Below are 14,205 nucleotides of genomic sequence, written 5' to 3'. Positions count from 1 at the left end.
ATATCGTTGGTACCTATATGCACCACGACAACTGGCTGTTCACCCTCCCCCTCCAGAATGTTCTGCAGCTGCTCCGAGACATCCCTGACCCTTGCACCAGGGAGGCAACATACCATCCTGGAGTCTCGGTTGCGTCCGCAGAAACGCCTGTCTATTCCCCTTACAATCGAGTCCCCTATCACTATAGCTCTGCCACTCTTTTTCCTGCCCTCAAGTGCAGCAGAGCCAGCCACGGTGCCATGGGTAGATAACTGGCAGATGCAGAGAAATGTGAATAGTACATTTTGAGGAAGAGAATTATATGGAAATAAATGGTAAGATTCAGAATAAGGGAACAGAGGGATTTGGGGGGGGGGGGGGGGGGTGTAGATACATAGATCGTTAAAAAGGTGAAGTACAGGTAGAAAAGGCAATGGGATTCTGAGTTTTACACTTAGGAGATTGAATATAAAAGCAAGGAAGTTATGTTGAACTTGTACAAGGCATTGGTTACGCCAAGTCTGAATATTGGGTGCAGTTCTGGGCACCTCATTATAGGAAGAAAATTTGAGCCATGTAAACGGTACAAGATTCATTAGAACAATACTACTAATGAGAGGTTATAGTCATGAAGAAAGGCTTTGAACAATTGACATTTGGACTTTTTACCACTTAAAACAGAAGCTAAGGGGTTCTAACAGACGTTATAAAAATTATGAAAGGTTTAAGAGGGCAGTGAAAGACTTTCCACTGATTGGCAAATCAATAATAAAGGGGTATAGATTTAGGATTAACACTGGAGGAATAAGGGGGCAGTTAGAATTTTTTTTTCACACAGACACAGCATGTGTTAGCATAAGTGACTACTAAAGCAGGGGTTATATCATCATTTAAAAGCAAATTAGATAGAGTTGAAAAGGAATATAAAAAAGATACAGGAAACGTTCAGAGAAATTGGATTCGTAGATATATTCAATTAAAGAGCTAGCACTAACAGAGACAATGAGCCAAATAGCCTCCTTCTGTGCTGTAATTTCTATGATTCAATGAAATATTTGGAATGATCGACCAAGCAAAGGCAAAAAAAATGGGGGGGGGGGGTTTATTCAAAATGTTGCATGTTATGATGGTAGAGTTAATGTACCAGAGGGATTGTCTTTAATGGGTTAAATGGCCTTTTCTCATCCCTGACCTCTCTCATGCTGCTAAATGAAGCATCCATGCAGATGAAGTATTCCATTGCAGGTTGGGGTAGGGAGGAAGATTAAAAAGTAGGTCCTTAACTTACTCAACATGAACCAACCAGTAAACCTGTGTCAAAAGTGACTTATTTTGAAGCAGGAATAGTTTTTTTGCTATGGGGGGGGATGGGGTTGAGGGGACATAGATGGATTATGGCAGAATCACAATATCACTTCGTTAGCTAGAAGCAAGAAACAGAATCAGCTTGACATTGACTTTTAGACCATATATGGATATTTGATGTGATATTCAAGAAGTCTAGGCCTGATTCATCTGGTACCAATACATTCACAATTGCCACCCACAAGCCTGGGAAAAGTACCTTCACACATGAGCAAAAGAATCTCTGTTTTTCCCATCTATCCAACATATATAGTTAAAGCCATGTAAGATTTTAAATGGAATATGTTTCTCTGCCTCTCAGAGTCTTATGCATTTTTTCCCTCATGGAGTCTTTCCTGTTGGATGTTGCAGGTCCTGTAAGTTTAATAGAATCGTCAGATGGCGTAGCAAGTTGATGCAGTGACTAGTTGATCCATACGAACCCAAAAGTTCGACCCTTGTTTTGTTGAGAGTTAGCTGCTCTTACCCAGGGCTCTCGTAGTGGTGTGACAATCTACCTCAGGTTGCCCAATCTTCATTGCTACCTGGCAACTCCTGCTGCATGTGCGAATGCCAATTGAGGAAGAGATCGGATTCAGCTGAGATACTTCTCTTCCCTTCCTTCACCACCCTCCCGCCCCCCACCCCCCCAACCCCTCCAACTCCCCAGACTGTTGATTATCCTGCTGACACTCACCATCAAGTTAACAGTGCCCACTTGGGCAAGGTATTGAAGGGTGTCTGGCACTCAATGATCTGTACCCCTGCAAGAAGTCAGGACTGGTGGGGGGGGGGGGGGGGGATTAACTTCCATTACCAATATTGGATTAGCCCTGCCTCCTATTAGTACACTTCAAAATGACTTCATTGGCTGTGAAGTACCATGGGACGTCCTGAGGTCGTGAAACAAGTTATATAAATGCAAGTTCTTTCTTCCTGTCACTGGTATGAGACAGAAGGAACACAGCTAAAACCTGGCATCACAAACAACTGATTGGGCCTTGAATACATACGGAGCAGTGGGTCTACCGATAGCGAGGGAGATTCCCTGGAAGTACCACTGAGTTAAATGTTCACTTCTTAAACCACATTCTTTAACTGTGTTTAAAGAAAACATTAAAATGGTTTATTTTAGTCCATTTCTTTATTCTATATGCCATTTTCAAAGGCCAATAAAGTATGATACAGCATTGCTCTTACAACATTTAATCGTTATATTTCATACATTTCCATACAGCATATAAACAAAGTATGAAATGGTGCTAGTTTGAACAGAACATTTGCAGTACAGTATAATACAATGCATTTATAAACATAACCTGATTTCCATAAAACAGAAACATCCAACTTAATTGTTCATCCCTCATGGGGATTTTTTTTTTAGTGTAGTCGCTTTAATAAAGTCATAAATATTCAGGATCAGACTACAATTACTTTGACTGAAATTACAATACAATTATTCTGCTTAAGCGTACCTACAGTTTACCTAAGGAAAACTAGGCCATTAATTGCATTTAACCCTTCCGTATCCACAAGGGTACAAACAGCATTTATTTTGTGAGTAATGAAGATGTTGCTGATTAATAAGATTGAGAGGCTCAATTTAAACAGATAACTGATTACTGGACTTTACCTTTATTAAATAGAGTGAATAATACCTTTAATATAAAGCATCAATCACTTTAGCATGAGCAATTTTCACAATGCTGCTATAGTGCAGAGGTTACCAGTATTTTAGATAAAAGATGTGCAAAATCTACTGAGGAAAAAAAATACAACTTGACTGAATTATAAATTGTTACAATCCAACCAGATTATTAACTGGTTAACTTTACCTGTGGGCCCTACTTTATCAATCAAGTAGCTCTGGACAATCGGTACCACAATCCTTTATGAATTAATGAAGTGGGTTTGAACACGTCATGGATTGGAAAGGGTTAAAAACAGCAGAGTTTATAAACTCATCGACATCACAGCTAAGGAAATTAACTAATCACAGAATTTACAGATGCCACCACAGTTCCCAACACATGTAAAATGCAATTTGTGGATGGATGTGAAATGACGACTGCTGATTTATTGTAGTTTGGTTAAACTGATGGCAGGATTGCAGAACTGGTCACAGAGATAACCCAATGGAACCACAGGGGCAAATGGGATATTAAATTATAATCACACCTTTGCATGAAAATATACCAAATGTGCAAAGCAGAGACCTGGAAATGTAAATGTCACAAACATCCTATTGTTTGTTAAAATTTTTGTCTTAATTTCAACAAAGAAGGTCTACAAAACCTGGTCACAATGCGAAAAAAGTTCAAAGTGATCAGGTAGCGAGGCTATCTCAGGATGCTAATACAATTAAAGCATTACCCTACTAGTTGCAGACGAGAAAAAATAAATCTAGTTGTACATTTTAATGTCATTTTCCTCCAATCAGGTGCATTTATGAAGTTCTACCTGCACAATCATGAGCAAAAATGTAAATTCTGACACTGCTAAGGTGCAAGCCTTCCTTCCCTTCCCTTCCCCTCCCCCAAAATCATACTTAATGCAACAAGTGCGCTCCCTGCATAGGAAACAATCCAGGCTCGGAGTCTGTCTTTTTTTTTCTTGCATGTAAATCTTTACAAATGGCAAGCGTTCAGCTCAATTAAAGTTTGTTTCTATATTTCTTTGGGTGCAATGAGTCCTGTGTACATTCAGAAAATTCTGTGATTACCTTCTTCTGTACCTTGGAAAAGCTCACAGAAGCAGACATATACAGCAGCATCCAAGGACATCTAAGTACCTACGTGCAGTACACAAGAAAATTCTACAAAACTGCCAGCAGATCAGCACATGCAGAGAAATGAAGTACCTTAAGATGATGGTGATTATGGCCTGAAACCTGCTCGGTGTATTTATTCATGAAACTTTACACAATACTTGATGGGAAAGCTCCCACTGAAATTTTAAAGTAACTGTACAATGAAATCTGCGCAACTGCGTTTATGACTACAGGCATCTAAAATGTCACCATCAGGTCGACAGTGGTATTTCAAATCAAATCATACATAGTCCCTACAAAGTACACTGAAATTACCCGACTTAAATACTTTCATTGAAGTCCCAGTATTTTTGTAAAACATACATGTTGAGTGCGTACTGGTCATCAGTGCTGAAGAATGAAACCACTTTCCACTTTTGCATCCATGTCAATATTAACTATTCAAGACCAAGTACCTAGTTTCATGAACGTTTTGGCCCCTACAGCAGATACGTAGTTAGAAGGAAAAAGAAAATTGTAGCCAAACATGACAGCATTTAAAATTCTTGGTTCCATCTAAACATCTTACTAGCATAGTGATAAGGCACTTGCTTCTCACCTCTACATTTTACAGATTAAGTCAGGCAAAGCCTTACATTCCAAACATTTTGTAACATTTGAATCTTAGACTTGGTAGCATCCCACCTTCTAATATACCCCCCACTCAAAAAAAAACTCATTACACTATTTAGAAAACAGACACCTGCTACCAGCCAATCCATATGGCAACTTAGGCACTTGAGCTGTAAAAGAATCAGTGCTAATCTGTAAACATAACTTTAATCAGCTGTCCCAGTGACTGATCAGAGGTCAGTTTTCTTTTTTTAAAAAAAAGCCCGAATGGGGGAAGAAGTGGGCTTTGAAAGACTTTAATAAAGAGAGAGATCTTTAAATTTAAATTAAAAATGCTTAGCGCTTAGTACCTCACCCAGAGAACTTGCATGGTTTGCACAGGAAACATCCTGGCCAGTGTTTTAAGGCTGAAGTTGCACATCTGAAGCTATAATTAATGCAGATCTGGCCAAGCGAGGTCAACAAGAGATATAAAGATGTTTGGCTTTTATCTTTAGTTTTTAAATGTCCATCACTTGATGCTGACCAGAATGTTTTCAGATTACAGAGAGCTGGTGGGAAACTGTGAATAGAAATCCAGACAGCACAATAATCTCTTCAATAACAACATCTGCTCTTAGCTTGAGAGTGTTATACTGCTACAGCTACAGATCCTTTACAACAGTGAACAAAGTGCAAGTCCCAGTCTGGACAATCATTTGAACTTTATTCCCATCAGCAGGTTAGAGCAAGTCATGACCGCAGTGCAGTCCAAAGCATTGCTTTCTCACCCCTAAGCACCTGGATTCAAATCCCACTTGGAGAACAAGGTCTCCTTCACTTGCCAGCAGTTTAAGGTCACAAATTAAAGAAATTCTGACCAGTCTTAATCCAGTTTCCAGAGTTGAGTCTGTAGCTCAAAATCAATGCTAATTTGGCACTGATTAGAAATTTTCATCTAAGAGAAACCAATTAAGACTATTACAGAACCAGAATTGTTGCAGTCCAGGTACATCCAGGACTTAAAATGTAATGTTCATTTTCAGGTTTGATGTGAGCCATGCCTGATCCAGGAGTGCAAAAGAGGGCACAAAGTGGAAAAGAAGTTGCATTCTTTAGCTCTGTTGAACCTCACCCTGATGAGTACACATACATATAGAAGGTAATACTGTGAAGCCATTTATTTGGCAGACTGAAGTTTAAAAGTTGTGCACAGAACTGGTGTAGTTCAAATTCAGTTCAAAAGGACAAAATCCCTCACAGCAGTGAACAGTACAGATGATCCTGGAAACGAACATACAGATAACAACGGCCACACATACTTGTCGAGTGGAAGTCGCCCTAATCCAGTTGAGAAACTAAAAATTGCCAACTGCACCCACCATCAGAAAAAGTAAATGCATTTTTGGCAACTCTTAGCTTTCAAAATGCATTCAGAACGTATTTTCAAAGCTGCAATATATTGGGCCGGAAATTGCTTGTAAAATAACAGTGAGTCTAACCGTGCTAAACGTTATTAATGGGTAAATTGAAGAGCAAATTCCAGCGACCGTACATACGCAATCAAACGCAGAAATCCGGAACTTGCTCTTCCTGATTTACCGGCGATCTGAAAGCTTCGCCTTAAAGGGACTTCGCCAGCTGCAATCAATGGACCAGCGCCAACTTGCTCTCCTGCCCAGCTGGAAACTAATTAATCTCGCCACAAAAAAGGTAGGCTGAATTTGAGGTCTAAACTAACTTTTAAAGGCATGGTAAGTATTAATGGCTGCCAAACAACCTCTCTGGCACTGAAAATTAACTTTTAACAATGTGGAGTCTCATTACTGCTGATTTTAATAGCTTTTGGACATTTTCAAAAAAAAAACTTAATTAAAAAATATACTTTTTTTTTTACTTTTTCTTTGTCTTTTATCTCAGTCTTTTAATCTTACCCTCTCTTTATTTCGCTTTCTCTATCTCATATTACAGTACATTTATGAACCTTATTGGGCACTTCCTGATTTTCAGTCTGTGCGGTTTGTCAATAGTTTCACTTCCTGGTTCTCAAAGCGTGGCTTGCTTCAAGCTGATTGGTTGAGGGGACAGAGGCCTTTTCCCTGCTCACACAGCCCGGGAAAGGAAGTTGCTGTTTTTTTGAAATCGCATTTCAAGGAAGTTGCCGCCAAAAAAAGACGTGGTAACTTAGTGTGTGAATTTAAATCTAATGAGCGGCCGCTCAGAGCAATTTACGGGCCACTCTCAACAATTCATGACAATTTCTGCCTTTATCTGTTCAAACATAATGAGAATAATACCGTTAAATATACAATGTATGTACAATACAGATACTTGTAGGCAGTGAAATATGTCAATTGCTAGCAGGCCCCAATTATTCACAACTTTTTAATCTCAAATTGCAAAGAACAGGATAAATTGTAAATTCCTAAAATATGTTAGTTTAGCTCCATCTAGTGGGATGGCACAGTAGACATTAATTTCAGGTCCACAGTTTACTAGCTCTTTACAACTTGTTTTGCTCCTGCCAATTCTCTATCCTGAAGGTATTGACTCCTTTTTGGGTTACAATTCTATAGCAACACTTCCCCCTCCAGCAGCTGGCCCAAATGGTCATTATTCATGTGTGAGATTTAACACTCACAGTCGACAGGCTAATTCACCACGGTGGGGGAGGAGGCAGAGGATAATCACAGCCAAGTCCTAACCAGTCCTCAGACATCCACACATGCACATCTCCAGCAAGGGTCACTAAATGCAATGAAGTGCAGCAACCTTGACCACTTTTACCCCCCTCCCAACCCAACGGCATGGAGGTCAATTGTAGCAACCCTACTGCTGCCCCTGGCTGAAATCAGCTAACAGAACTCAGATTGAACCAAGGAGATCTCTGGTCTGTACGTACCAGTGACTCACTGAGCTACTGGAGGAGCCCAACATATACTCTGTTTTCTCCACCCCTATTTTGAAGTTATTTAGTTATTATTTCCATCCATTTTCTCACTAATAAAGATTTCGCACAATTGAAAATTGAATTGTTAAACCTGTAAACTGGCAATGTGTGAGCAAAGCACAAAAGTGATTCCTGCTCTGACTTTCCTCCTCCTGCTTAGGAAAACCCTTTGGTGCTTCACTAAATCTACTCTCACAGCCAACCAGGTTTAGGGATCAAAGCGTGCTGCATGGAAATTCCACTTTCAGCCCAAATTTCCATCTCCTTCTACTGTTTCTACAATGTGCCACACTATTTCCTGTACAATATAAAGGCACCACTTACAAGTAAAAATATGACAATTGCACAACAGAAAACAGTTCAGTAATATTTAATTATAAATTCCTGCCGATAAGTGGAGCCTTTTTACTATAAAAGTATATTAAGCGGACCAAGAATAAACTAAAGTGCAGCACCATCTGTGTCCCCTCATCACCATGGTAACTGTAAATTAGAGGGCAGGGTTAAAGGAATTAAGCAAAGCCTTTTGTATCTGAATAATAAATGTAATTAGTTCCAGGAATGTCGAATGAATTAATGACGTTTTGCAGTATCATAATAGCCAGCATAACAGGGATTTAAGTTGTTTAAACTTCAAATATATTAAAAAGACTTGTAATATAAGACTTTGATAGTTGATGGAGCCATTAAAGCATCTAACTGTAATCTTTAAATGATTTCAAGTGTCTGAATTATCCTTTTTTTAAAAAAAAAATTAACATCTTTAGAGACTTTAGGACAGTGATGCTCTTCATATCAGGATAGTTTTCTTTCTTTTTCATAGACACTCCACACCCAACTCGCTCCCCACAAATTTAAAACATGGATAATATACTGCAGCTTTGAAAGTCATATTGGGAAAGTCAGACAAACGCACAAATCTCAGGCAATGTGATCGTTTGCAGAAAGTTATTACAGTATTTGCATTCCCACAGATCTCAGCAGAAATGCTTATGGCTAAACACTGTTGTATTCACATTGTCGCATTAAATGGTGAAGTACAAGCTGAAAAGGGAATTATGGTGTTTTTGTTTAACTACAGCCAACGTACAACATACAAATAAGTAATCAACTTTAAAGTTCCAACAATCGGAAGGAGCGAGCAAATCTCAGTGTAAACAAAGGCACCAGACAGACTGGATTTTGTTAAACACTATATCATCTTATTTCATGCGTGGAGGGTTGGCACTTTTTTTGGCACATTTTATAATGTTTTATAACCCTGAAAATGTCAAGAACCAATTACAGAACGAGAAATAACAGAGTTAAGGATGTTCAATATAAATTGCAGAAAGTCAGTTCAATGAAAGATCGCTCTTTTGATGGGATAGCAAATGAATTCCTACATTCTGTATATGGGAAGCTTGTGTACTTTCAAAATATATGCTGCTCACATCCACAACCATTATAGAGTAGCACAAAAAGACTGAAAATTTTGGGTCCTTTCCTTTCTGATTCAGAGTAGATATATTGGAAACTTGAAGAGCTGAAACCTTGCTATATGTGTCAGTACTGCTTCTACAGTAAAAATTACTGCAACATAATTATTTGCCCACCTCAAATTTCAACTATCAGTTTAATACCGAATTCTCAGCTTACATCACTGTCACTCATCTGAAGCAACAGGATTAAGCAATTATTTTAAACACTAACCATTTTTATACAAGTCCAATTTCTCTTGCCAATTCTTTTCTGCCAGTTTTTCATTTCTCGCCTTCTCTTCCATACCACTACCCCCCCAAACCCACCCCAAAGGTGCCGAGTCCTTGTTGGGGGTGAGGGGGGCGAGTCTGTGGACGCTAGCCCCCTTTAGTATTGTGCCCAAATGACCATTGTTCATGTGCGAGAACTCAGTAAATTTCAGCAAGTTGTTCCACTTTGCATGGGGAGGGCATCCAAGCCAGAGGTCACCCCTTGCCTGAAATCCATATACACACCTTTCTTGCAGGAGTCATGAAACAGCGGTTAGGAGAGGCACTCCTGGCTTTTCTTCCCTTCCATACCAAAGTAGTGCTGAGGATAACTGTACTGGCCCAACTGCTGTCACTACTGAGATCAGCTAACTGAACCATTGAATTGAACTGTTGACTTTTCTACTAGGCACAGGTTAGCTACTCATTAGATAAAGTTAGAGGTATTGAGGGAGCACAAATCATTAAAATTGTGCTATGTTGATTTTATCAATACGGCCATACCATATCAAAATTCCTGTCTAATCAAACTTTAATGTGATTCTTGTTGATAACTAAAGCAAAAGCATTTCATTGAGCAGACCACCCATTGGAATTTGTAGCAAACATCCGTAACGTCTTTGACAGTTGTTAGTCAGAGTTAATCAGTGTAGTTTTTACATCTTTCGCTACACGACAAACAGTAAAACAATGCTGACTGATGCATAGTAATGACTGTCACCAAACACTTTAAACAGCCTCCTGACACTTAGATTAAAGAGACAGTATCTGTTTTCATGGGCCTGCACACAGTCTATTTCAAAAAGCATTAAAAAGTCATAAAAATTTATTTCATAAAGCGTGGAAATTCACTAAAAGCACATGATCCTATCTTTTAAAAAAAAGTAGCAGCCCATCAAAATGACTATTTCTGTACCAAGCTCATTATCTTTAACTCAAAGGATCACTGCAGGAATGTAGTAATAATTTAAAGCCATTCTGAAATGTGTGTATGAAGGACCTTTTATACAGAGACTATCCCTTTAAAAAAAGGCAAAGTTCTACTTGAAGAAAACGTAGACGATAATGTACCATATTTGACACTTCAGAAGTAGAACATTTTCTATTCATTCATTTTTTTTTAAAATGGCAATTATGGCTAGCAGTGGGTCCCAACAAATGAAGAGCTGTAACAAAACATAGAAGAAGAATTAAAAACATGCATGAACTCTGATATCTGACCTATTCCATTAAAATAGGTTACAATACCTGACTAGGAGTAAAACTGTTTCTCATCTTTACTTTCTCTGCAACATTCCAGAGTGTGCAAGAACACATCACTCCCCAAACAAAGAAAAAAAAATTCACAAAATAAAAAATGCTTACCTGACGTTTTAAACACCTCCTAAAAAAATGAATAGAAATAAAAAAAATATACACAGAATGGGTTTTAAAATATGTACGGTTGATTCAAGCCCATTCTTCAGATGAAGAGTTTTGAAAAGAGTAACACCGCCAGGGTTCTGACTCCTGATTGCTGTGTGATGAATCTTGCTGGAAAGGACTGTACAGGTTCAGCTTTGACTGCCACCTGCCCGCCTACCTTCCCCACCCCACCTCCACAGGTAATAGCTGTAAACACTTCCCATCAAGGGCCACGAAAGAATGGCAAGTTGAGTGAGGTATCAAAGGGTTATTGATATCTGTAGAACCTGCACCCCAGCACAAATCACTGCCTTCAAGGTGGGGGGAGGAAATAAAGAGGGAACAACATTGTACTGCCATTTTTAAGCTAAAAGTATCTTAAAATTAGTGATGACTATTTTTCCCCCAATTGTAATGCAATAGCTTGACAGCTAGAGAATGTAAATACAAAAAAAAAGTTCACATTTTGTTTAAATCTCTGAAAAGACCCAAGGAAGAACTGTGCAGCTTCAAAGCCAAACTTCTTCTGCAAATCTGCCCCATTATAACTCAAATTAAATGACCTACTTTGGGTTCCCCTGATGGCTCAGTGGGTGAATTCATCCCACAGTGTATCACTAAGTCATGCAAAGCAGATATAAATGCAGGAAATGCTAGCAATACACAGCAAGTCAGCCAGTAACTGTAAAAGCAGGTCAGGATAATGAACTTACCACACCTGAAATATTGGGGCAGATTAACGCACGGGTTTATGGGGCTGTGCCCTGGGACCCCTGCCAAATATTGCAACCCCCAAGGGCCCTAAGTAAATTTGGGATCCTCAGTAAAATGATGCAGTTTCATTTAAGCATAGTATATTTAATATGCTTCGCTTTATTAACAGTATGTAAACATTCTATGTTTCTTCATGCATTTTACTACATATTTGTGTTTTAATGGATCGGTGGGGCCGGGGGTTATGCAGGGGGAATGCAGAGGAGCCCATGGTCCCAAGTACATACTGAATCTGGCTCTGCTGAAACATCACAACCTGTCTTCTCTTTACAGATGCTGGCTGATCTGTTGTGCATTTCTAGCATTTTCATTTTTTGTTTCAGATTTCCAACATTTGCAGTTTATCCCTTTTTATTTGTAACATACAAAGCAGCAGGTTCCTGGTTTAATCCGTGATCCTTGTGGATCAGTTAGCCTGTGCGGGACAGATTGCAAGCTTGAACACCCTGGGTTTGGGGGAGAAAGATGGAACGCAGCCAGGGCTCCCACCTGTTATGCCCACTTTCTAGTAAGAATAGCTATATGTGGATACCAGAGTTCGGCTGTAATGCACCTCAGTCAAATAGCTGTCTAGGCTCTCATGAGAAGCCTGGCCACATGGGTGAAGCAACAGGAGAATTTTAATTCTATTAATGGAACTGTACCCCAACATGAACAGGAATTTGTAAGTACTAATATCTAAAGCATGGAAAGTGCTGGTGCTTACAACGGCAGATCTGTACTGTTGTGCCTGGTCTTCCTTGACGTCCCATCATCCCTTGGTAGTGCTTTTTGCAAACTGGACATAGCAGCTGTCTTTTTAATGTCTATCACAGCGTAAAACTCAGTCCTACGTGTCGGAGTTGGCGGGACTGGAGTGCTAGGCATTTTGGGGGTCTGGGGGTTATCCGAGTCACTCCCACCCTCCAGCTCCACTTGGATGTAGTTTAATTGCCTTTGTTCAGGGCACGGCCGCCTAAAGTCAAAGCTGAAGACGTTTGGAGTGCAATCCCGCCGCCGGGTGAAGTCTACTTTATGTAAACCAGGTTGAATAGTTACATTCTCAGTATTGACATAGTTCCGCAGTGGGTCAAAGTTATTGTGGTATCCATTTTGTGGAGGGGTTCCAGGGTCACTCCAATCCTCTTCCTCCCGCCTTTGTGTCTGGCTTTCCCACACAGGAGGTAAAGAGGGCAGATTTTCATAGTTCAGCATGGCTGTCTTCCTATGAGCACAGTTATTTAGGTTCTGGCCATCCCCACCCATCTTGAGACGACCTCGTCGTAACCCTGTACCAGCGGACACGAGTAAACCATTAACATTCTCATAAGTCAGCTTGTTAGGGGCACATGCCACACTGTGCTCATCGCCATCATGGATACTATCTCGGTCCACAAAACTCAAGCCACCACCACTGTATTCAGTGTGATCTTTCGGTCTATCTATCCTTTCTCGCTCCATTATTCGTCTCTGAACTGGCGTTGGTCCTAGGACAAACTTGACCTCCCCCTGCTGCAGCAGGACTTGAGGAGTTCTGTCCTCAGTTGCAGAGCAGTGATTCGAATGGCTCCGCATCATTTCAGAGACTGACGGCCGTGCCTCTGGCAGACCATGAACACAGGGTTTTCTCTTCCGCTCCTCATCAACATTGGAAGTATTCACATATGTGTGAACCTGTAGGAAAAGGGACCACGAAAAAATTACAGTCACTAACTGTATGCTTAGGATTTGTTAACATTACCAAATTTAATCAGGATTGCGCATGGATCAGAAAGATATATGATTATTGGAGGAAATAAAGTTATTTGACTTGCCCATATTATTGTAATACAATCTGCTTTAGTTCAATTAAAGAGATTTTCAGTCCACAGACCTATCCCTTTGTTTACTGAAAGGAGAATGTAACCTTATTTTCTTAATTTTAAGCAATAGGGGAAAAAAAAATCAATAATTTACCTAGAATCATAATCATCTGCTCAGTGTCCTGATCTGTGTGCTGCTCTGTTGTGAAACCAGCTTGAACAGTATAAATAAGCAGGAACCTAGGAATCCTACTGAGTTCCCTCCCTATGTAATTTGGCTAAGTTGACATCACAGTGGACAATTTGAATTTAGACTTTAATTTTTCCAATTAAAAAAAGCTATCCATTATATTTTATCTTCCTTTTAAAAAATTATACATATGCACTAACAAAATACACTATTTAACATAGTAGTCAAATAATGTTCCTTTATCAGATAATGGGACAGAGTTTTACTGCCAGATAATTTAGTTAATAATACATATCTGAAACTATTTTGATGACAGATACAATCGTCCAAATAAATGATTACCTGGAACATTAACCACTTTGTTAGATGTTTCTGTGACTCACATGCAATGGAGGATGTGCTGTGTACTGTACATCCTACCTACATGTCCAGTGTGACGTTTCTAGCACACACATGGGTTGAAATAGTTTCCAGAATATACTACTACGAAATGTACTGGCTTTCTGATCGATCAGATGAGTCAAGAAAATACCATAATAGATTTAACACTACATTTCTCCGGAGGTTGCTGCTGCAGTAGAGTTCAGTACTAGATTCTGGTCTCTAAATGACTAATTGTGTAATGCATTTACTCCATCTAGTGGCTGAACAGAGTATAGTTTCTTGCCCAACAAAATATCACAATCTAAACT

The 14,205-nt window shown here is 39.5% G+C and overlaps 1 protein-coding gene across 2 annotated transcripts in view; it reads right to left on the bottom strand.

Annotated features, from left to right (window-relative positions):
- Positions 1-2,462: 2,462 nt before the first annotated feature.
- Positions 2,463-14,205, bottom strand: part of LOC137344535 (fibroblast growth factor receptor substrate 2-like) — a 62,198-nt gene continuing 50,455 nt past the window's right edge. Inside the window, exons 7-8 of one of the 2 annotated variants that reach the window (XM_068007581.1) lie at positions 12,249-13,195; positions 2,463-10,530 (exon numbers count right to left, since the gene is read on the bottom strand). In XM_068007581.1, coding sequence (XP_067863682.1) covers positions 10,503-10,530; positions 12,249-13,195 — 975 coding nt within the window. In that variant the 3' untranslated portion in view covers positions 2,463-10,502. Of the gene's footprint in view, positions 10,531-12,244; positions 13,196-14,205 lie in introns of those variants that run through there. The other variant, XM_068007582.1, reaches the window with a different exon arrangement.

The sequence above is a fragment of the Heptranchias perlo genome, chromosome 27, assembly GCF_035084215.1.
Source record: "Heptranchias perlo isolate sHepPer1 chromosome 27, sHepPer1.hap1, whole genome shotgun sequence".
NCBI lineage: Eukaryota > Metazoa > Chordata > Chondrichthyes > Hexanchiformes > Hexanchidae > Heptranchias > Heptranchias perlo.
The sequence above is the reverse complement of the archived record's forward strand: the minus strand, read 5'-3'. Positions and strand labels throughout refer to the sequence as shown.